Source organism: Amphiura filiformis, chromosome 7, assembly GCF_039555335.1.
Source record: "Amphiura filiformis chromosome 7, Afil_fr2py, whole genome shotgun sequence".
NCBI lineage: Eukaryota > Metazoa > Echinodermata > Ophiuroidea > Amphilepidida > Amphiuridae > Amphiura > Amphiura filiformis.
This window is the reverse complement of record NC_092634.1, coordinates 22,018,282-22,042,468: the sequence shown is the minus strand read 5'-3', so window position 1 is coordinate 22,042,468 and position 24,187 is coordinate 22,018,282. Positions and strand designations below refer to the sequence as shown.

At 36.9% G+C, this 24,187-nt stretch overlaps 1 protein-coding gene across 1 annotated transcript in view; it reads left to right on the top strand.

The window, feature by feature from the left end:
• Positions 1-3,844: 3,844 nt before the first annotated feature.
• LOC140156874 (adhesion G-protein coupled receptor G7-like) overlaps positions 3,845-24,187 on the top strand; it is a 28,980-nt gene continuing 8,637 nt past the window's right edge. Inside the window, exons 1-13 of the mRNA XM_072179885.1 lie at positions 3,845-3,994; positions 5,157-5,375; positions 5,849-6,048; positions 6,380-6,651; positions 12,023-12,298; positions 16,469-16,816; positions 17,465-17,560; positions 18,165-18,284; positions 19,025-19,146; positions 20,201-20,347; positions 21,055-21,427; positions 22,371-22,525; positions 23,913-24,053. Coding sequence (XP_072035986.1) covers positions 12,247-12,298; positions 16,469-16,816; positions 17,465-17,560; positions 18,165-18,284; positions 19,025-19,146; positions 20,201-20,347; positions 21,055-21,427; positions 22,371-22,525; positions 23,913-24,053 — 1,554 coding nt within the window. The 5' untranslated portion in view covers positions 3,845-3,994; positions 5,157-5,375; positions 5,849-6,048; positions 6,380-6,651; positions 12,023-12,246. The remainder of the gene's footprint in view (positions 3,995-5,156; positions 5,376-5,848; positions 6,049-6,379; positions 6,652-12,022; positions 12,299-16,468; positions 16,817-17,464; positions 17,561-18,164; positions 18,285-19,024; positions 19,147-20,200; positions 20,348-21,054; positions 21,428-22,370; positions 22,526-23,912; positions 24,054-24,187) is intronic.

Below are 24,187 nucleotides of genomic sequence, written 5' to 3'. Positions count from 1 at the left end.
ACTCTGTCCTAGTCCGAATGATCGTGATGAGAACCCGTGTTCTCTTGAGAACCCGTATTCTCACTAGCGTTGTCACTTGATTCTTTGTACAGTTTGTTATCTATGAACAGTTTACCGCGTTTGAAAACTGTTTTCTTGCCAGCTTTATACGCGGTTTCCGCAACTGATTTCAGTCTGAACCGTTCCTTTCTGTCTGACTCGATTTCGTCGGTCTTGGTGTAATACGGGGCCTTTTTAAGTTCCTTCTTTGCTGTGATAATGGAATCTTTATCGATTAGCAAAAGTACTTTAAAAATGATTGGCCTATGACGATTCTTGTCTTGATTCTGTCTACCCGTCCAATGGGCAACCTCTACCGTAATGTTCAGCCCAAGATCTTTTTTTCAGAACTCTGTTTACGATCTCTGCAGGGACCTCATCTTTCTTCTCAGGACCATAGTTGCATAACAAGTTATGACGCCGTGAATGCCTTTCTAGATTATCACTTGAATCACGCAATTTCTTCACATCACTTTTGTGTTGATCTATTTGGTGTATCATCTTAGAGTTTTGTTGTTTTAAAGCCGAGACCTGTTTTTCTATGTCTGATGTACGGGATGATTGAAATTCAATCGATTCATCAAAATTCTGTTCGTTTTCTTTAACCATAGCTTCCAGTTTGTCTTGACGTTTTTGGAGGCTTGTAATTGACTCACGTAAGGAATTTTGACCATCAATTATAGTTCTTAAGGAGCTTCTGACACAGGTTTCGAAGTCAGGCTCTGTTTGAGGTTGAATATCAGTACTCACATCATCATCTTTCACGGGTTTAACTTTCCTGCTCCTACCTCTCAGTTCCATTGTTGGTGTTGGTGGACCCATTCCGGACACAAAAGTCACTTAAATATCGTTGAAAGTAACAAAACCAGTCAAATATGGTCCAAGTATGATCCACAGGATGCAAATATACGTCGAACTTTATGTGGTGTACTAGTAAGACCTATGAAAGTATGCATTACAATAAGTTTAGTGTGTTTGAAGCTTTGCTTTAAAATTGTTTTATGCATTATGGTGGTATGACCAACAAATTAGGTAGGACCCCCCTCAAAAAAGGCTCCAAAAAGAATAGTATGTCTGAAAGTTGTCGCGCGTTTGTTTTGTGGTGAGCACTTGTCTTGGAGAAATTTACCAATTCAATTTTTTCATCCAATTTCTTTTACAAATCAATCAAAAATCTCTCGATTTTCTTGATTGACATAATTCATTGTGCTTAATGTCAGTGTGCAAGTTACAATCATCTCAATCTTATTTTAACTGAAATTTAGTCGAGGAAAAAAGAGGGGAAACAACTTTTTTTGCCTTATTAGGCGGAGGAACAGCCAGGTTACCTTATCTACTTTAGACCAATAATTTAGCAGTTATGAGGCCCATGATTCCAGGGTTAAGACCAGCCTGAATATAAACTTAATTTTACTGTAGGCTTAGTCTTTCACATGGTAAATTTTAGTACACCGTTGGGCATTACATTAGAAATTCGAGACAAATTTAGGGCGTTGCTGTGGAGAAAATCACATTATTATGGCTTTAAAAGTTACAGCGTTTCATATAATTGGCAGCTTCCTGGCTAGACCTAACTAAGGCCGGAAGTAGCGAAGCGGGAAAACTGAAAGTGAGGCAAAAGTTTTTAATTACATTTTCACAGTATTCAAAGTTAATTTGCCAGGTAACTGTAATAATTTATATAAGGACTATCTAACTGAGACTTGCTACGTATGTGCTACAAGTACAATAGAAGTAAATTACGTTTAAAGGTTTGACAATTTCAATCTGCATAATTAAAATTTTACATTTTTCAAGAAAATTTGCAAAACGTGGCAATATTATTTTCACCAATGTTGTTTCATTGTGTTTAGGGTCAAATGTTAAGGTTACCAAGTGTTAATCTCAATCCGCTATGTCAGTTCTATTAAAAAAAAATATCCTTATCTGTTTCTGAAATGTCGACAGTATCGAAAGAAGAACCGAATAAGTGTTCTAATCATGAAAGAAGGAAGTATTTTTATAAATAATTTTTTTAAAGCAGAACTAGATTTTCCAAAATTATGCCCAAGAAGGAACTATATCTGTAAATATAAGTTGTTATTACAAAATAACGAAAGTTATGGACATGAGATTATGAAACACGGTGACAACAACAGAAAATACGATTATTTTCTATTGATAAACTGAAAGAATATTACTAGATCTATTGTGGTCACAAATCACGAACACAGTGTCAATTTAGTGAACTTTGACCCTAGACCCTAAACACAGCTTCTGTCATTTGTGGCAAAAGAGGCATGCGAAGGTATTTTTTTATAGCCTCGAACCAATTTTTTTCCGCGGGTGGCCAAGGGGAACAAGCCAACTTTTAAGGGGGGACTTTAACGAAAATAGTTAAAAATCGGCTAAAAAGTACAAAAAAGGGAAGAAAATCTTACATATTAGGGTCGCCAACATCTCACAGCGGGCACCAGCCTTCTCACAGGGGGAGGACGCAGACTATTGTCAATGTATGCTGATGGATAATTATGTGCAAGTGGTGTCACTTTAATTTGTAGCAGACGCATTTTGCAAGTATTTCAACTCAGACCAGAAGTGACCTCTTAAAGGTACATATTTGAAAATCCTCATTTCCCATGGAAATGACCAGACAGTAACATTTAAACTTATCTTTCAGCACATGGATGTAGTCTTTCATTTAGGTCTGATTTTCCTCTAGGCCACCCAATTCGACCAGTTTACGACTGTAATTTCCACATCTGGGTTGTTTTTTTCGAGAGGTGTCTTTAACATCCTTTGACCCCAACTACGTACATCGAATAATCAGTATTTTAATAATTAAATTTGTCCCATTAAAATGGGTCAAATTCAATGGTTATTTCGATATTTAACAAATGGAGCAATTACTTTTTACACGATGTCTCATATACTTATTGTATTTTTCATTTAGATGTTTGATAATAAAAATAGTTAAAGTAAATAAGATTGCAGTTTTTTAAAGTTATATTTTCACATACATAACGTTTAAGTCCAGTTTCATCATGCATTAATTTAGAGCATTTTAATATATTCGCATTAATAAACATTTTTGAAATGTGATTTTTATTGTGTATTGTTTTGGTTCATTTACCAAATCAAATTGACATGAATTCTGAACAACAAAACTGTAAGTTGAAAATGAATAATGATGTTAAGCTAATATCAAGTTTTACAGCGCCTGGGATTTATTTCTAGTTTAATGGCGCTTTACAAATGCCTATTTCTATTTCTACAAGGCCATATTATAACATTTCTGTAAAAATAGATTAGTATTTATTTTCCAGATATGTCAGATATGCTCCTTTTAATTTTGAGCTGAACAAGTGAGGTAAAGCATAGAAAATTGGAATTTGCTACTAGCGCCCATGCATGTTACTCCCGCGGTTGTAATACGGTACGATCTTCTGGATGTGTGTATGTGTAACCCGCACGCCGTGTGCGTACTGTGCATACGTGTTCGACTAATATTTCCATCGTAATATTAAAACGCCGGTTCCATCGTTTTATTCAAAATCTCGGATTTTGACAAAACTACAGCAAGAGTATCTTTATTGACTAAAGTACATTACAATCGTGTAAAAACAGAATTTAACATTTTTGAGGGCGTTCTCCTCAGCAAATGTTATAATATGGCTTTAACTTAGTAAAGTTTGCCTAGTACTAGTTACATCTTCCTGGTTCGATTTTCTGTATTCTAACTTCCCCTTGGCTTCTTTCCCAAACTTCATGTACTTACTCTTCTGCCAAGTTTAAGTCAAATTAGTCACTATATCGTACCGTGTTCATGTAGCATCATTAATTGTCTCCTGATATAGCTTACATCATGTACATGTTGTAATGCGTCTTAGCTGCTGCTTCAACAAGATGGGTGTATTTATGTACATCTTGGGTATTTTGTGTATCCTAGCATGGACTTCTTCAAGTGAAGCACAAAGTAAGAGACGACTTTTGTAATTGACATGATTATTATGTTTAAATACTATGATTTAATAAGGATTTAGAAAAAAAGCATTTGCCAAAGTTGCCAGAAAAATATCAGGTTAATTTATAATTATCATGATTATAGTGCTTAAAAAATAGAACACTAATATTTTTATGTAATCCGAAATTGTTACCAATTATTAATAGTATGATTAATGAATTCAAAACACAAAGCTGGTAAAATCTAGTGAAAAATCTAGTGATGTGCTGGGTTTCGAACGCACGCGGTAATGGTTGATAAACAAGTGAACGCACCTAAGCAATAGCATTGAGCGAACAAGAAACAATATTGAGAAAGAAAGGAAAGCCAACACTTTTTGTGTAATTCGATTTTTTTTAGTATTGATGAGACGAGGTGAATAGATTTTTCCAAAGCGGTTTCGAACGGACAGATTGTCAATTAATTTTGTTTTGGAGGATGACGTCCTAAAAAAATGTTTGTGATATGAAGTTTAGCCCGCTTCTAATTTTTGTAACACGTCTAACCCTCTCTAGATTTTCGCAATAAAACATCCGATATATATGATTTTGGTCCCAATAGATAGGTATGGCTCCTCTTTGCATTGAAACCAAAACAAGTACAAACATCCCAGTATGACGTCACGATTTACCATCATTGAGATCTCATTATTTCATTCTTTCTGACTGTTTGCTTTTTATACCTTCTCCTTCTTAACATATATTAAAATATTGACATTATCAGAGAAGGCAATGTCAATGACTTGACCACTGACTTGATCCTGAAGAAGATCAACGACAAGTTGAGGGTGAAAACCAGAGAATAGAAGTTTGCTGTTTACATCAGTTTTCATCAGTCAATAAAATTAAGCTTAAGCCATTTGGACTTACTAGCCCTGTGGGGCTTTTCTAAATTAGACATACATCACAAGCAGGTCTTTACTATGGAACTCGCGCTTGTTTTGATACAGGCTAGAACACAATAGAAGTTTCTTACCAGAAAAATTCCTAATTTTTTTTTTTTTTTTAATATTGAGTTTGTAAACCCTATGTGATTCCATCGACTGTTTCGGCTCGCACATCACTTTTTAAGTATATAGCATCAATTCTGCAGGCATAAGCAAATTATTTTACTTTGTAAAAATTTTTCCTCGCAGGCATTTCATCATACTCATCATCCAGTGGCGGCCCAGCGCTGCTTGCATGTAGCTACAGAGGCACACTTCTCCTCCATGGTGGATCATTGGTAATAGATGAATGTACGACATGTTTTTGTGACAACAGTACAGTGAAATGCGACATCAGGAGTTGTCAGCCCACTTTCTGTGAAGGACCCATCTCGGATCCGACAGAATGTTGCGATCGCTGTCCATACTGTAAGTACAGACTGCGATATCGTCTAAAATCTGATTAAATTTTGGTAGTAATAATATATGCCGACGGACGCTTTTTAAAACACGAAATAGATAAGACCAAGCACAAATAATCATGCATCGTAGTGGTCAAATGGATCTACCAACAAATAAAATTCTATCTTTCCATATCGTAAGATTAATTTAACGTGTTCTCATGTCTTTTCCGATATTTATACCATAAATTGATCTTCATTCATCTGAAATAGGTAATCTATTATAGACCTATATTAAAGCAAGTCAAAGTTGTACGGAACTCATTCTCCGTTGCTTGATTATTCCTCTGCACATTTCTTCCTCCTTCAAGCTAACTCAATTTTTAAACGAGAGCGTACTAGGCACCGCCAGAGTTCGAACCCGCAAGCTCGCACCATAGTCATACGACGTATCGATTGAGCTAACTTGACTGCTTTAATTAATGCTCCTTATCTCTCCAGATGTACCTGTGTGGAAGGTAATTCCACTGAATATTGACAATATCAGAGAAGGCATTGTTAATGACTTGACCATTGATCTGAACGTGAAGATCAACGATCAGGGCCAGGGAGTTGAGGGTGAAGGCTATATATGGAAAGTCGGTATGTGGGCCAGTGCCAATTCAGATGGTTCTGGATATCGTGTTGGGCATGTAGAGCAGGTAAGGAGCATAAACCGCCACTGGTATTCGCCAAAAACAATTAGCTCACCAAGTTGTGGTTTCGGTAAGAAAGATGAGTAAAACTGAGTGCAGCTCTTTTATATTTTCTTTCAATTGAAGAAAAACTGATAACACAGGGTTAGTGGCGCCCGGCGGAAGTATTACAATTTAGCATGACGATCAGATTTTAGGGCGGTGTTAACTGGGAAAATTGCGCGTGAAGCTAATTTTCAATTTCACACGCGGTGAATTATTCACCCATGACAGGCGACGTCGTCTCGATCTTTGTTATTCTAAGACAATGCTTGATAATTGTTTTTTTATTTTACAGGTTCTAGCATACGTGCAAGCTTCACAAAAAATTCAAAGGCCTCCTTTTTTTGGAGGCTTTGAGTTTACCATCCCATACATAGAATACTCATTGGACAGTACAGGTGCAATCTGTCCTCAGATGGCCTATCTGTGTTTGAATTTGGAAAGGAGATTCACCAGATCTTCTCTATCCACAAGTGCCATTTGATGTGGAGGGTGTTGAGAGTGAGACTGATGCCTCTCAAAATCCACAGCATGTGATCGGCTGCGACAGATTCCCGAAGTGCGAAGGTATAGTGCATGTTTGTGTGCCCTGTTTGTGTTCCCATTATTACTCTAAGCTTAGACAAGCCCTTAAATCATCTGGACGATCTGCATTGAGTAGCGCAACGTAGCTAGAGAGGCCACGGACCGGGAGTGCACGTGCCGTGGACGACATCTTAGGGGCGCCGAATTGACCAATTCAGCACCCACTAGATCGATTCTGCTCCCTTGCAAGCGAGGAAAATCAAAATTGCTCACATTTTAACAAAGATAGTCATTTGAATAAACGATGTTAAGACCGAAATAGAACTTGATTATAATACAATTATTGGTATTTGTGCAATATTTTGCCCGCTTCGAAGCATTGTCATGATTGTGATCTGCTCAGGCAAGACATAGTTCTCACAAGTTCAATACCTATGAATGCGTGGAACTCTCCGTATCAAGTAGTCAAAGACTATGCTTGTTGTTTATAGATCCAGCTCATTAACACTTAACAGGCAGTTTTTGACGAATTTTCTCGTCTGCTTGAATCAGCTACACTTGCTACAGGGCAATTATTGATAACAGGTGATTTCAATATACATATGGATGTCTTAGATGACAGCGGAAGAAAGACAATGTTAGACATCTTATCCTCTGCTGGTCTAAGACAGCACATTAATGAACCCACCCGCATACGTGGTCACACGTTGGATTTATTGATTACGCGTGAATCACATGACTTCGTCTCCAATATCTCTGTAATTCACGGTCTTCCATCAGATCATTTTGCGTCGAATGTAGCGTGTTGATATCTCGTCCTCAACCTATGAAAAGTCTTATTAGATCGCGACAACTACATAGCATTGACTCAAGTGTTTTTTCTGAGGACCTTATTAGCCATCTGCAAGTGGATGACTGTGACGAAGTTAATGGTATGGTGGAGTCATTTAACTCTACCCTGAGCAGTATTATCAACGAACATGCTCCAATTAATCCCGGGAGATTTCGCTCAGACCACAAGCTCCTTGGTATACTGAAGCCGTTCGAGCATCAAAATAGCTAAAAGGAAAGCAGAACGCAATTGGAAAATGTCTAAACTTGCTGTTGATGAAGACTCGTTTCGTGATCATTGTCGTGAATACAAGAATGCATTAGACACTTCAAAGACTGAATACCACTGCGCTCAAATTGCAGCATGTGATACACGGCAAATGTTCCAACTGGTCAATAAACTGTCTGTCCATAAGGCATGTAAGGTTCTACCTTCTCATAATTCTAAGCAGGATCTGGCAAACCGTTTCAGCAAGTATTTTGATGAGAAAATTCGCAACATTCGCGTCGCGCTGGACTTGTCTGTCGGTAGGACTATTGAAACATCCCAGAGAACTGAAAAATCGTGCGACAGCAGTTTTGACAGCTTCACTCTATTAACTTGCGATGATGTTCTGGACATAATCAAGAAATCACGTGTGAAAACATGTCCGCTTGACCCCCTGCCTGCATGTCTCATTAAAGATCACTTACAGTGTTTGTTACCATCAATCACGGCCATAGTGAATGCTTATCTGAATTCAGGGACGTTTCCAACTCCTTTGAAGCAAGCTCTTGTTACCCACCCCCCCCCCCGCCGAAAAAAGGCCAAACCTTGATGTTGAGGACTTTAAGAACTTTTGTCGCGTCTCCAACCTCCCTTTTCTTGGAAAGACTATAGAGCGTACAGCCGTAACCCAACATCAAGGTTACATCAAGAATAACAATTTGTACAATCAAACGCAATCGGCATATCGTCAATTGAAACCGCTATTGTTCGTGTAACCAATGATCTTCTTAATGCCGTCGACGCCCATGGGGAAGCAATCTTGATTCTACTGGATCTGTCCGCGGCGTTTGACACCGTGGACCATAACATCTTGCTCCATAGACTAAAAACGCGGTACGGTGTCAAAGGAACAGCTCATCGATGGTTTGCATCATATTTGGAGAAACGACAACAGTCTGTGGTCATTGAAAGCGAGAGATCTAATCCGACTGATCTCGACTGGGGCTTGCCGCAAGGTTCCGTCGTGGGACCAGAGATGTTTGTTATCTATTCTGCTCCTATCGAGGACATAATAAAAGAACATGGCCTCTCTAGTATATCCTATGCTGACGACACGCAGCTTTATGTGTTGATTAAACCCTCCAATCGTGACAGTGCACTTGATAAGCTCGCAAACTGTATCGAGGACATACGACTATGGATGACCGAGAACAAGTTGATGTTAAACAACTCAAAGACTGAGCTATTACATGTCACCTCAAAGTTTGCAAGGAATGTCCCAATGTTGACATCACTATTGGTAATAGCACCATCACTCCTTTTAAGGAAGTCCGTGACCTCGGTGTAACACTCGACAAAGGTCTTACAATGAGTGCTCATATTAATGCTGTTTACAAAAATGCTTCTTATGCCATCTATAGAATCGGTAAATTCGTTGGTCGCAACACATAGTGGCGTAGAGTGATTTTCAAAGTTTTCCGTTTCACATAGTGGCGTATAGATTTAGAGCTAGCTATTATCCTATAATAGTTATTCCTTGTTAACTATTAAATATATAGTTTAATAGTTTGAACCTTAAACTTCAATTACAAATGGAATCGAGTCACTGAGAGATAACAGTTACCGTTACTAGAAGCATATCCTTCAAAATCGTTTTGATCAGAAACGTATTTTGTCCTTCACATACGCCACTATGTATTGCGACCGACGAATTGAGACGCTACTTGGACGCGGAGAACACTGAGAAACTCATTCACTCGTTTGTCACACCCAGGATTGATAATTGCAATAGCATCCTTTATATCACTCATACATAAATTCTAGACAGTTCATTGGTTGATTACCATTTGCTACCATTTGCCATTTTTACCATCACCCACTCCGTGTGATAGTCTTTACCATCATGTGCTTTGCCGTAGTGCGCCTGCGCCAAGCCGTGCGCTGACTCTTGGACTCGCCGATTTAGTTATGGGGTGGACCCCAAAATGTGAAGTATATCACCGCAAAACATGGTGTTATGTTGATGAATAAATGTATTTCCTACCTTAAATAGTATTTTAGTAATAGAATTTATGCATGAGTGATATAAAATAAATATTAACTGTTTAAATTTGTGTAATGGTCGAAATATAATCACTCTGTGAAAGATGTATTGTTCCATTCCACTCGCCGTTCCGGCTCGTGGAATGGAGCAATCCATCTTTCACCTCGTGATTATATTTCGACCATTACACTCATAGACAGTTAATATTTGTATAATATGGACTCCCTGACAAAGAACTCAATAAACTGCAAAGAATCCAAAACACCGCTGCTAGAGTTGTCACCTTAAGCAGAAAGCACGATCATATTACACCTGTAATGGTTCAATTACACTGGCTGCCGATCCGACAGAGAATCGTTTTCAAGCTCATGCTTTTAACATACAAGGCATTGAATGGCGAGGCCCCTGTTTACATTTCGGACCTTATAAAAACATATCAGCCATCTCGGACTCTCAGATCGACCTCACAATACTTACTTCAGGAAGCTCCCGCGAAATCCAAAACATACGGTAGGAGTTTCTCAGTGGCTGCACCAAGAGTTTGGAACCGGCTTCTTCTTGCCATTCGCAATTCGCAGACAGCATCTCAATTTAAATCACGTCTTAAAACACACCTTTTTAATGAAGCATTTAACAACTGAGTATTCTCATATGCTTTTAACTATATACAGTCAAAAAAAGTGCAATAGAGAAAAGAATCCATTTTTATTTAAGAACCGAGTTGAACTTTTTAGGTTTTAAAACATTTTATATATGGTATATCCATCAGTGACCTTGTGTGAAAAAAGTAAGGAATTAGTATTGACCGTTTTGTTTTTATGACACATTTTATAGCGCTACCCAATTTTAATGTTTGTCCAAGAGACATCTAAATTTGAATGTCAGCCCATTCTGTGTTAGGTAGATTTGGAACAACTGCCATTTTCTTAACCTCATTGGCATTAAAATAAAATGGAGCACCCAAAGTGTTATTGTCCTTGGTCTTGTTTAAGGAGAAGAAACATTATTTGTTGTTATTTTCCTTTTACTTTACTTTAAAGATGTTTATTCGCTATCAAAAATACACACATTTGTAGGCGGGTTTTTCAAATGTCAAAATGAAATGCGCGCAAATTGAAGTGGAGTGAATTTCAAAATATCCAAAAAGTTGGACATATTGGGATTAAAAAACTGGTGTTGCAGTCGAGTGAGGTATGAAGTATAAAAAGTAATGTTAGAAAGTGTGTTTGAACAGAAAAAAATAAAATAAAATAACGCAAAAACAACCTTATTTAAGTTAAAGTCAGTTTCAGATCTGGTGTCTTTACCGTGCACTGTGTACTCTCATTTAAAATACATGGTACCTCGTGGACAAATAACGAAATTGGGTATCGCAGCAAAAGGACTCATAAAAATTTAACGGTTGTCGCGATTAACTTCATATTTTTACAGAAGATGGCCATTGAGTGTAGCATTTATAGCATTTTCAATATTGGGAAAGTTCGACTTGGTTCTTACATAAATATGGATTCTTTCCTCTATTGCAGTTTTTTTGACTCACCCTGTACGTTATTGCAACTTCCGTGTTCTGTACATTAATTTGCTCATCGGAATTTTAAATTGTTTTTATCAGACATTGTTTATACTATTTTTTTTTGCCTGGTATGATATGTAGTTGTATAATAGGGTCTTTTTGAAATTGTGTTTATTTGATATTTTGCTTTTACAGGTTTGCTGTATGGTTTCTAATGTATGAATTTTGCTTTTGTAATTTGTATTTTAAGATGTTTTTAATGTAAAGCGCATTGATGCCATGCTTTATGCGCTATATAAATTCTTGCTTATTATTATTATTATCTGCTGTGACAAAAGTGCGAAGATATACGGCATGTTTTAATGCCCATTATTATTTTTTTTTTTATCTTAGACAAGCTTTATAATTACTACACCCTGTAGTAAATTGAGACTATTTTTGCATTTTTCTCAAAATTAATAACACACTGGTAACAAAAGTTGTGTATATTATTGGGGCAAGGAAACAATTACTACACTGAAATTTCAGTGACTCAAGACGAACGGTTCACTAAATATGATAGGAAATGAGGTACATCCTAGCGGTACCCCATTTTCTATCATAAGTATCGAACCGCTTGTCTTGGGTCACTGAAATTCCAGTGTAGTAATTGGATTCCTTGCCCCAATAATATACATAACTTTTGTTACCAGTGTGTTAATAGTTTTTGATTTTGAGAAAAATGCAAAAATAGTCACAAATTATTGAGGGGTGTAGTACCCCCTTAAGTGGGTCTTATAGCATGAATAACTTAGTTACAATGGGGTTTCTTTTGCAGCTACCATTCGGTTAGTGGGAGGTCACACTCCAAGCGAAGGCCAGGTTGAAGTTTTTGTTAATGATGAATGGAATACAATATGTGTGGACTCTTGGAGTAATGAAAATGCTGTTGTAGCATGCCGTCAACTTGGATTCCCTGCTCAAGATGCTGAAGCTTACAGAGGTGATGTATGTGGAGAAGAAGACCCACTGCACGATATTTCATGTAATGGTACTGAGGGCATGTTACAGAAATGTTCTCATTCACGTCGTTTTACTGCTGGAGTAAATTGTGGCAAGTATTTCACTGTTCTTTAACAGTCATTAACGAAGTGACGATTGTGTATCTTTGCTTCACCTATTTCTGCCTTCTTCTTTCAATTTCCATGCGGAACTGAAAAGAATTACTGGGCGGTCACGACGGTCATAATCGAAATGGTTGTGTTGAGCAGGGGTTATTAAACTCCGGGGGATACTTCAATTTGAAATGGATATAGGTGTAGGGCTGGCACTTTCGCACTAAGTTGCATTTGGTAAGAGCAAAATGTAAAAATATGGGGTCATTGGGTGAGAGCATGATTTTTGGCATTCGGTGAGAGCAAAATGTAAAAAATATGGGGTCATTGGGTGAGAACATGACCTTTTTTAAAATGAAATCTTTGGGTGAGAACTGAAACAGTGCCTCAGAAACCTCGAAAATCGAATTTCTAGTTCTAAATGGCTTCAAATTTCTTTGTGTTTTTTTTCAAAATAAGTAACAAAATCAGTGATAAATGAAAGTTGCTGTTCAAATTGAACTTATAAGGGTCTTTGGATGACAGAAAAAGTGGAAAAATAAGGGGTCTTCGGGTGACAGAGCATGTGTTCGTTACCTCACCCCAATACCTCCCCTGCCCCACCAATCAATGTTGGGTATACTACTGAGCGCGCATGAACAAAATGTCAGGATTCAACATTGATCGGGTGAACGGGGGCTCATTTGCAATACTGTACTAATTTCATTCCAACCCCTAAGTTTGTCCAGGGTTGTAGTTTATATTATAGTTGTGAACTACTCTCATTAGTATCGTATGTGAATGCTTGGCCTACATTACATGATGTGTCTACTCGTATAGGCCAATATATAGCCAATTTTAAGCCATATTGTGTACGCCCTCAATATTTTTTCTGGCTTTTACACGATTGTATTGTACAGTAGTAAACAAGTTAGTTAAATATACACAAAGACCACAGATGGTAATTGTCTTGTGCTTTCACCAGCGGGATCATCAGTTGATTGCCACCTGTCTTGGGGAGTTTCGGCCCTCTTATAATCAAGACTCCCTCGATGTGGGGGAACGTCAGTGAAAACAAAAACACCACCTCCCGCTGGTGAGCTACTAATAACACTAAAACTATGCTTCAAGCATCTGCTGCTAAATAAATAAACTGCTTCTCATAAGATGTAACAGGCACAGGCCAGCCAACCAAAGAAGAGATCAAACACCAGTTAGCACCCATACTATGTCAGCTTGACAAAACAAGACGCTTTGCCCATATGCCATCAACGTCAAAAGGGGTCTGTGTGGATGTACCCCAGATGACCAAAACTGGTCTGTAGTAAGCGGGCAAAGAAACAAAGATACCCTGCAAAAATCGAGACTTAAGGTGTCGTAGTTATGTCAAAATCCGATGAAATATTAGTCGAACACGTATAACACAGTACGTACACGGCGTGCGGGACGGTTATACACACACATTGGCGCTGGTAATAAATTCCAATTTTCTTTGCTTTACCTCATTTGGACAAAAAATACTGATCTAGGCTACTTTTGTAGAAATGTTACAACATGGCTTTAAAGCGTTCTCGTTTCCCCAGAGTAAGTGCTGCCCTCCATTATAATGCTTACAAATGTTTAAAATTACAGGCCTCAGCACACTTTTACTAAAATCACTGATCACTATGGCCCATACAAGCCATATTATACATTATGTATTAAACACTTTCAGCTCTCTGACTACTTGATCTCCTCAAACGCTACTCTTTACTGAACACTATGGCCCATGCAAGCCATATTATACATAGCACTATACATTGCCAGCTCTCTGACAGAATTATTTTATACTTGATCTCCTTAAGGTTACACGAAGAAACGTATAAAAACGTATAAAAGACGTATAAAGTTGTTCTCTAAAACCGCGTTTTCTCAGCAATCAAATATCGCAGTGAGTCAAATGTTGGTGCATGGATGTATCTTAACATTATTTTTGTGTGTTTATACAAATTTTTAGAATCCGTTTGAAAATCCTTCGTTTAAATCATTTTTACGCACCATGTTAACAAGATCAAAAACACGTTCCATGCCGTTTTTTTCAAATATTCGCTCCGTATAAAACTACGCCGAGTGATTGTTTTCTCCTTTTTTGTATTGTACTACAAATCGACCAAAGAAATAATGTTGCCATGGGGAAGAACCAAAAACAGTACCGATTAAATTTTATTAGCCCGTTTTTGGGAAAATTTTTCGAGAATCTTGGACCACAAAACACTGTTTTGTTACATTATCGATATCTGGATTGTGGAACATTAATTTTGATTTCTAACTGCCTACATTATTTCTCAAAAGTATGTCGATTCCTTTACCATTTGAATTTCACTCCAAATTTAAGCTACTTTTGCAAAAATCGAGGTTTTTCGCCATCGATACCTCGGACATGATGCAGTCATGTCTACAGTAGAATTCATCTCGACCTTTGCAGGACTTAACCCCATTAAAAGCTATTAAACCAAGATAACACTCATTGAAACAGCTCAACTGATTAAATCGGATCTTCTCTGGTTGTGCACAAGTGACTGTTTTCATGTGCGATATCGCAATAAAGCTGGTATTCATAGCTTCAGTTGGGTAACCGATTACAAAGGAAACGAAAGGAAACAATGTTATGTGTGGCTTTGTTCACGAAATCAGACAATGTCGTGCTTTTTTGTAAACCAGCATTCTTGAAAATGAGCAACATAATGATTTTGACTTAACACGGTTTAGAAATAATTTCTTCATATTTTTGGTGTTATCTGTCGTTTACATGTCCTTCCTAAAACACAAAAGTACGACCTTCGCCAAACACCTAAATTAGCTAAAAATTTAGGACATGTTACAAAACTTTATTTTCTAGAACCTATTTAGAATAATTTAAATGTAGCTTTTACCGGTTTTTTTGTGGCATCCTTCAGAAGTGAGCGGTCCGATACCAATATTTTCGGTCAAATCTCCATTCAAATAACACGGGGAGTTGGCTAGCTATGCCTTGCCCTCACTCATATTTTACAAAAGTACGACCATTTCTGAACATCTAACCTAGCTGTAATTTTAGGTCATGTTAGAGAAATATATTTGCTAGAAGTTTTGGAGAATAAATAAAATATTGGCTGCTTATTTTTCACACAGTGATGTTAACTAGGCAAGTGTCCATTCTCCCAACATACATCATTTGTAGGGGTCACGCGTCAATGGTGAGAGCACTGTGTATTGTGTATAGGAAAACGGACAGTAACTGCAGTATGACATTTACAGCGGTGATGAGATTGTTTATCATAAGAGCCTGGTATACACTATTCCATAATAGTCAGTTTGAGATCAATCGATGTCACAGATCACTCAGTAGCTCAATCGGTTAGCGCGCTGGCTCACGTTCGACTAAATATAATACTATAGTTTTGAGCTGGAAAACTTTGGTACGTGTTCGAGTCCCTCTGTGGTCCGTTCCATCTATTTTATTTTATTTTATTTTTCTCTCACTTTTTCCTTTTTTCTTGTTCGTTTCTTTCTTTCTGACTGCAGCGATTGATTGTTTTTGCCCGTTTTTTTCATTATATAATTCAGGAATTTTTAGGCTATACTAGTCTAATAGGCGCGGCCTATTAATATATTTTTACAAATTAGATTAACAAAATATTGGTTGTTGGTTTTGTTACTGTTGTTGTAGTTATTGTTGTAGGCCTATATTTTGCATAATCAGGGTATAAATAGGCATACTAGGCCTATTATAGCCTATAGAAGCATTGATTTATTTCACGACAGATATCATCCCGGATAATTTTAAAAATTGAAAATTTAGAAAATCCAAAGGAAAATTGCCGAAAACGGCTGCCCACAATCACCCCCCCATCAGCCCATATGGTCCTATCATGGTCGCCCCTTCCCTATCCCTGCAACATATAGGATGACTCACGAGCCGCGGTTTGTCCGTGGCCCTAGTTCAGATTGATACACTATTGTACGCGTGAGTTCATTCTTTTCTGCATGGCTGTTTCCATTATTAACTTACGCCCCTCTGGAATCAAGCCTTGCTTGAAAATCAATTGTATTTAACCTTAAACGCTACTCTTATAATAGTTCCTGGTAAAACTTCCATGTGTTATAGAATTAATTGCAATGCGCATAAAATCATAAATGTATACACATTTTGTCTCCCGAATACACTTTAGTCTCAAGTATTCGTCTAGTTGGTGGTGATAATTCAAACGAAGGTCTAGTACAGGTGTTTTATGATAACAAATGGATAACAGTTTGTGACGAAGGATGGGGTATCGCCGAGGCAACTGTAGTATGTCGCCAGCTTGGATTCTCTAGCATAGGAGCTAAGCCCTTCAAACCCACTAACCCCTCGGCATATGTAACAGAACATACACATAGTGTCATATGTTTGGGTTCTGAGAGTAGAATAAGTCAATGCACGTGGCATCAATGTGCGGACTATTCTGCCTACAGTGGAGACGGCTACAGTGGAGACGGCGATAGTGGGATCCTTTACGAATATGCAGGAGTAGTATGCCGTTAGTATACTTTTTATAATACGAGTATAATATTAACAAAAACAACTTGATGTCAAGTTTGCCGGTTCCCGTTCAATCCGATGACTAGTGGCGACGTGAAATATCACAATTTAGGGAGAACGAGCATATTTTGGTATTTGATGGACCAGTGCTTATTGTTATTTCTTTTAGCATTTTTAGGCGGGACGTTCCGCTGTGGAAAAAATATTTGGGCCCCAATTCCGCCGCCTATGTCATTTACACTTAAAATGTCCGCCAAAATGTCTACATACAATTAGACAGATGTCAAAAATAATTACTTTCTCCAATTTTCAACGCATGTATCAAGTTGTTCTTTTTACAATTACAACCATTAATATTAAAATAAGGTTCGTTTTAGGCCTACGTGTACTAAATGTTGCTACGAGTCATAAAGGATCAAGGGAGTCAGAGAAACGGAATAGTTTGCAATATGTGATGTATGATTAAATTAGCAAGGATTTTATAATGAAGATATGAATATCCTGGGCGTTAATGAGATGCGGTATTATGATCGTTTGATTTGTCAATGAAAATTACCGTTTTTAAATATATCAAATCAGACCACAATGTTCTACTGCCCTCATCCTTATCATAATATTGATGAGGCCTTTCTGTGTTTTATAATAGCAAACTGTGAACCGACGTGTCTTAACGGAGGTACTTGTGTGGGTCCGAGAAATTGCAGGTGCCTTCATGGATATACTGGAACAAGATGTCAGATAGGTGAGAATAAAATTCAACATATCGGGTTTAGTCAGCAGACTTAGGGCTGGGTTGGTTAACAATATAACCACAGGTTGGTTAAAAGCATTAACCAACTACTCATTAAAATTACGGTAATCAACCAGTTGGGCAAAGCATGTTCGGCAAAATTGGCAAAATATAAACCAATAGTTGGTTAAACACTATGAATGAGATATTTTAACCAATATGTTGGTTAGTTCAGACTCAGGTTAAATGAGTACACAATGGATTTCAATTGGAGACATTTGAAGGTAGGAAATTATATTATTAAATACATCATTTTATCGGGTATAACACTTAGTTTAAGTGTGTGCGAGGCCGAGACTGTGAGCAAGACTTACGATGCTTTATCGACGACAGCTACCACCACAACCGGTAAGCTTAACAGTTGGTTAAGCTTAGGCCTACCGGTTGTTCTGAGAGTGTATGGAAATGGAAAAATGCGATAAAGCCTTTTGTGCGACCGCAACGTAGTTGAATGCCAATGTCAATGCAAATCAAAACAGCAAGAACATGTACAAGACAACAATAACAACTATACAATAATTTAAGACTGATTATTTGCAATTGTTTCATTCTTTAGCTTCATGCCCGATGAGTTCCCATACTGTTAAATCCCAAAGCATGTCTTGGCCTTTAACGCCTGCTGCTGAAAACCAATCGGTTCCTTCAAATGAAAGATGTGATGCAAACACCGAGAAACGTAAGTCTGGACTAAATCCTAAATTTTGCCTTGCCATTTATACGAGATTTTAAGAGGATATGTGTATGTCTTGCGCAGAGTGCAGTTGTCATGCGCTGAATGAAGTTGTTGTTCTGTGTATATGACATATTAATTATCTTAGATTATTATGTTAATTATGATATAATGCATCCACAACCGGCATTTTGATTTCACAAAAAGTAACGGAGTCGCAGTAAATAGCCCTATAGCTTAAAAAATTTATCGAATTCACAATATTTTAACATAGAAAGAAATGTGTTTTGTGTACGCGCATTTTGATACCCAATTCGCCCAATTTCGTTCAATTAATAACACAACAGTATTTTCGAAGAAAACTACCGAATTTTAAAATTGACAGAGATCATTGGTTATTAAACGCAAGCATTGTGACTTGTAAAACCCGCTGTTGCCTTCACGCTGAATTCAAATCTATATCATTTACTGCAACTTATAAATTTAGATATTTTCTATATAGTACAGCTGCTAAGCTGAATCATTGTGCACTTTGTGATAAAAGAATGAGGGTGTCCACTATTTTTTGTTCACCTGGAACGTTTTTGCTAGGTCCACTAGCGTCAATTATGTCTTTTACGCAGTGACGATAGCTACATTCGTTGAATCATTCGGATTACATGATATTTTTTATTATATGTTATCTACGAATAAAAACAATATAAACCAATTGGATATTACAATATTATTACTCTCTTTTCTTTCAGGTGGTAACGCCAAAGCGGTACGGGTATGCATACCTGACGACAAGCATGGAGCTATTTGGTTGAATCCAACCTTCAAAGGTTGCGGGAATTATGATAAACCTGATTTACACGAACTATCCGAGGTATTCTGAAACTGTAATGGTTTAACTAATAATAGTTTACATCCCAAATCTAAAAATAAAGAAACCGGTGAAAGTTGTAATTATAAAAAAAACCATAGAAAAACAAGTATTTCTGGGGTTTCAAAGAAAGCAACCTACCAGGGCAGCCCAGGATATGTTGCTGGAAAATATCAAAAAAGTCGACTTTTGTACATATTGTACAAACTTTTGGGCGCTTGAGGTACTGAGCTATACTCACGACTGTTTGTTGGCCATCATCGGTCAATATTGGTCCACTGATATTCCAATAACTATAGGGCGTTGGCCCACACCTAATGCACAGCGACAACGCATATGGTAAATAATTATATTGTACAGGCAGGGAAACTAAATCAATACATGTGTATCTGCTATATGCACGCCGATACACATGTATTGATTTTCAGACGATAGATCTTTTATATACCGGCGTATCCAAATCAGCCTATGGTCTCAAAACCCAGCCTACCATCATGGCGATTTCTGTCATGAAGATATCGGGGCGATGACACTGTGCAACGTTTGCTTATCCTCGAATAATTGTTAAAAAATACAATGTTTCAACAAAAGACCGAAATTTGGTTCTAGCCATTTTTGCACCAAATGAATCGGCAGGCGACTCAAACCGCACAATAGACCCATATCAGCAGCAACTATTCGACCACGTTATTATTGTTGTTGTTTTTATGTGTGGCGATATGTGTTTTGCTTTCTTTTAGCAGGTTACCTTTAGAAGAAAATGATAAACATGCTAACAACATTCAAGCAATTTTCCATTTGTGACGCCCTCTCTTGCTTCTCTTTCTCTTCCACCATGTTCAGAAATAACATCTTATTAAGCATGTATTTAATATTGTGTTTTGATCATTATTAATAATAGTTTTGGCGCATCTGGTAAGACGAGAGTGATATGGAATTATAAATTCATAAAATAGTGATTCACGATGCTCCATTAGCTGTAAAAGTATTTTGCGATGGAAAATGCATGTGCGTAGTTTTGTTTTGTTGTTGTTGTTTGTTTTTATTCTGCATGTAGACTGCAGTTGTAGAAAGCAATGTTGTCAATGTAGCCGAGGCACTGGATAGTGTTACACAGAATTCAGAGAGCTTGACATCTAGCAATATTGACGATATAGCGGCAACTTTGAGAAGTATCGTAGACGTCGGGTCTGCTGATCCAGAGGTTTTGTATATTTTATTTAGTTTCTTAAACTTAAGGGATCAGATTGCAACGTTTGCCCAGTATATTTTGTGGACATGAGTGCACATCTTACATATCGAATTGCATTCTGAATAAGAGGAATATCCTTCTGATATCAAGTAATTTTGATTTTGGCGATATAAAACACATTTTATGGCAAATTATCAACATTTTCAAATGATCGTCGGCTTTTCCTCCCAGCTACATTGTACATACCGTACACTATAAGTAAATATCATTAGATTTATAAATTTTACTTCGAGGACTGTTAAATATCAAAAATATCAATTTTTAATAATTTGCCATAAAATTTGTATTATATCGCGAATTTAAAAAAATTAAAATTATTTGATATCAGAAGGACATTCTTTGTATTCAGAATGCAATTCGATATTTCTGATGTGCTCTCAGATCCCACAAAAATGATATGCAAAGGTGAGTGACCGACCGTAATCTTTCGAATTCTGTCACTTCGAATCAGAGAAAAAACAATACACGAGGCATATCCTCTATATGTACGAAATACTTTAACCATACTATTAGGCAATATCTCTTTTCAGAACTACGGAACATGAAATTTTCTTAGTATTTTATGTTATACCCCTCATACAATATGATACATATTTAGTTGAAGTCTATCACAATGTTTTTTAATGTTACGCATTTCCGCAACGTTCTCTCATATGCAGGTTACGAAAGCAGTTGTTGGGATTGTCAATAATCTTGTTGAAACTTCAAACAAACAAACTACCGCTGAGAAGCAAGTGAGGAAGAAAGATCCGAAGACAGTTGACATTTTGAGATCATTTGAAAATCAGGTTATCAGGAGTGCTTCAACAAGACAACAAGTTGATGTTGTAAAACCCAACTTGATTTTTAAAACAACATCTATAAAACCGAGCGGAAACCCTGAAACGAGAGTAGAGTTTGCTGTACGTAAGAGTGGTTATGATTTTGGGGGCTATGATCTGCTCCAAATTGAAGAAGACAACACATCTTTTCAGAAAGACACCAGAACATCCGTGTCTCTCCCTGCATCACTATTCAATTCAACCACAAATGGTAAGGTTGATGATGATGATGATGATGATGATGATGATGATGATGATGATGACGATGATGATGATGATGATGATAATGATGATGATGATGTTGATGAAGATGATGATGATGATGACGACGACGACGACGACGATAATGATAACGACGATGATAACAATGACGACGATGTTGATGATGACCCAGCAAACACAAAAACGTTTTAAAAACATTTTAAATAAGTTATATTTTGGCTTTTGGTTTAGGTACAAACGTTTTGATAACATTAAAATGTCGGGTTATATAAAGGTCATGATAACGTTTTAAAACGTTTTGTATGAAAACACACTACAACAATATTTTTAAATGTTTTCAAAAATGTTATTGTAAACTATTTTTGCAAACATTTTTGCCAAATATTGTGTCAATACTTAAATAACATTATGTTAAAATATTTGAACCCAGCAAACACAGAAATGTTCTTAAAATGTTTTTGTTAAAACCTTTTAATAACATTTAAATGTCGGGTTATATAAAGGTCATGAAAACGTTTTTAAAACGTTATTGAAAATATTTTGGGCAAACATTTTTCGCAAAATATTTGTTCAACCCCAAAATAACATTCTGTTTAGAATGTTTTGTATCAAGTTTTCAAGAATGTTTTTGGAATGTTATTAAAACGTTTTTATACCCTTTATATAACCCGACATTTAAACGTTTTCTGTAAAACATTTTTGTTTGCTGAGCAGTAGATTATCAAAAATTGTTTTTAAAGTTATGAAAACGTTTTATACTCTTAATATACCCTTTATATAACCCGACATTTAAACTTTTCCTGACAACCTTTTATAACCTTTTGCGAATGATGTCGAAAACGTTTTGTGTTTGCTGGGGATGGTGGTGGTGATGAAGATGATAATGGTAATTGGACGTGAGGCTACAATAACAATTGCGATTTTTTCCACAGAGACGATTGGAGTCAGTATTGTTGTACATAACAGTGATGCCTTATTTCCCAGTAATATGACTAACAAAACTGTGAGTGGAGATATAATCGCCGCCATTGTAACCGTCACCAATAACGTCCATAATTTAGCGGAACCAGTGGCACTAGAATTCACCGTAAGTTTATGCAGCACAGATTTGTTTGATAATATATAAAATAAATACAAAAATAAAGTGAAGACGAATGCAGAAAACTCCAACATAATTAGTCTCGGTCCAGACGGTTTGTGCTCTTTCGTCACTTAGTCTAAGTACGTCTTTTTTATTGGCCCGAACGTTGCCCCAGACTCATTTGGGTTGCCATTCGCCGTAGAAGTGATCATATAACAGGATTAACTACCAGAACAATACGTTACAACAGTTTTTGAATATATGGCACTTCACTAGTACGTTCACGTGCGTGGTACCTCCACATTGATCTACTATAGATGTCAAAGAACAGGGATGAAACCTGGATCGTAATTCTATAGAATATTCATACCATACTGGTCACTGGCACCTGCATTTTAGTATCTTTGAAAAAAAAAGTATTGTATTAAATCTATGATTGCAGACATACACAGGTGATGAGCACAACCAATTTGTGGTGCAGGGCGATATAGTCAAAAACTTGTTTTAACCTATTACTATGGTAGTTAACCTGTTACATCATCCATATCATCAATATTATGAACGTGGTACACCATTATGTGCAACCGTAGGATGCATTCTACGATTTGAATGAGGTATCGGTTTGTTTGTTTGTTTGTTTGTTTGTTGTTGTTGTTTTTGTCAAAAATTACAAGCATGGAATTAAGAAGCTGTTTTCTGTTCGAGTTTTGAATTTAAAAGATCCTCGGGCGTTATCCAATCAGCGATTACTACTTCGAGAATGTCACCAAACGGTTTGTTTTGTGACGAAGGAGCACCACAAGCCGGACCCAGTGAACGTTTAACTTATAACCTTCAAATACTTCACATGACCATAAGTCGCAGATTGCAGTATTGTATAATATCCGTCAATATTTCGATCATTTCTTAAAATGACATTAAAATATCGACGGATCTTTTCTTTTACAACGCAGTTAAAAGGGCATTTCGTGATCCACAGCCTCATCCCCCACTTTTCACAAAAAAGTTGAGATTTTTATATCACTGGAATACTCTGGCTACATAATGTTTATGTACAAAATATTTCTTGCAGATTAATTCGTTTAGCAAAGATATCGCGAAATTTGAATTTCGTTCTGGTGCACCAGAACGAAATTACAACGTATTGTCTATGGAGCAGTGTAATACACATAATCATGCATAACTCGCAAACGCAAAATCGGAATCAACTGAAATTTTGGGAATATGCTTTTTTCGTGGACATGTACTGAAAAATGTCATAAAAAGTGGATGCTAGGATCACGAAATACTCCTTTAAGTTACCCACTGATTTAATGTTTAATGAATGCAAGAGTTCCTTACATATTCATACCAGAAGGTAAATTTAATTGACCAATAACCCATTTGTATGCAGGTGACAGGAGAAAATCCATCTTGCGTATTTTGGGATTTTAACATTCTTGACTGGTCTCAAAAAGGGTGTAAATTTGTGGAATCAGTAAGAAATAAAGTGATGTGCCATTGTTATCACCTGACCAACTTTGCTGTTCTTGTGGTAAGTTACGGTATAATGCATTACGAAAAGTGGACTTTAGACTATATTATGTTCCCTCAAAGTCCACAATGCATCATTCTTGGCGGTACTTCCACCGGCGATATTATCAGAAAACCACATTGTCAAAAGAAAAT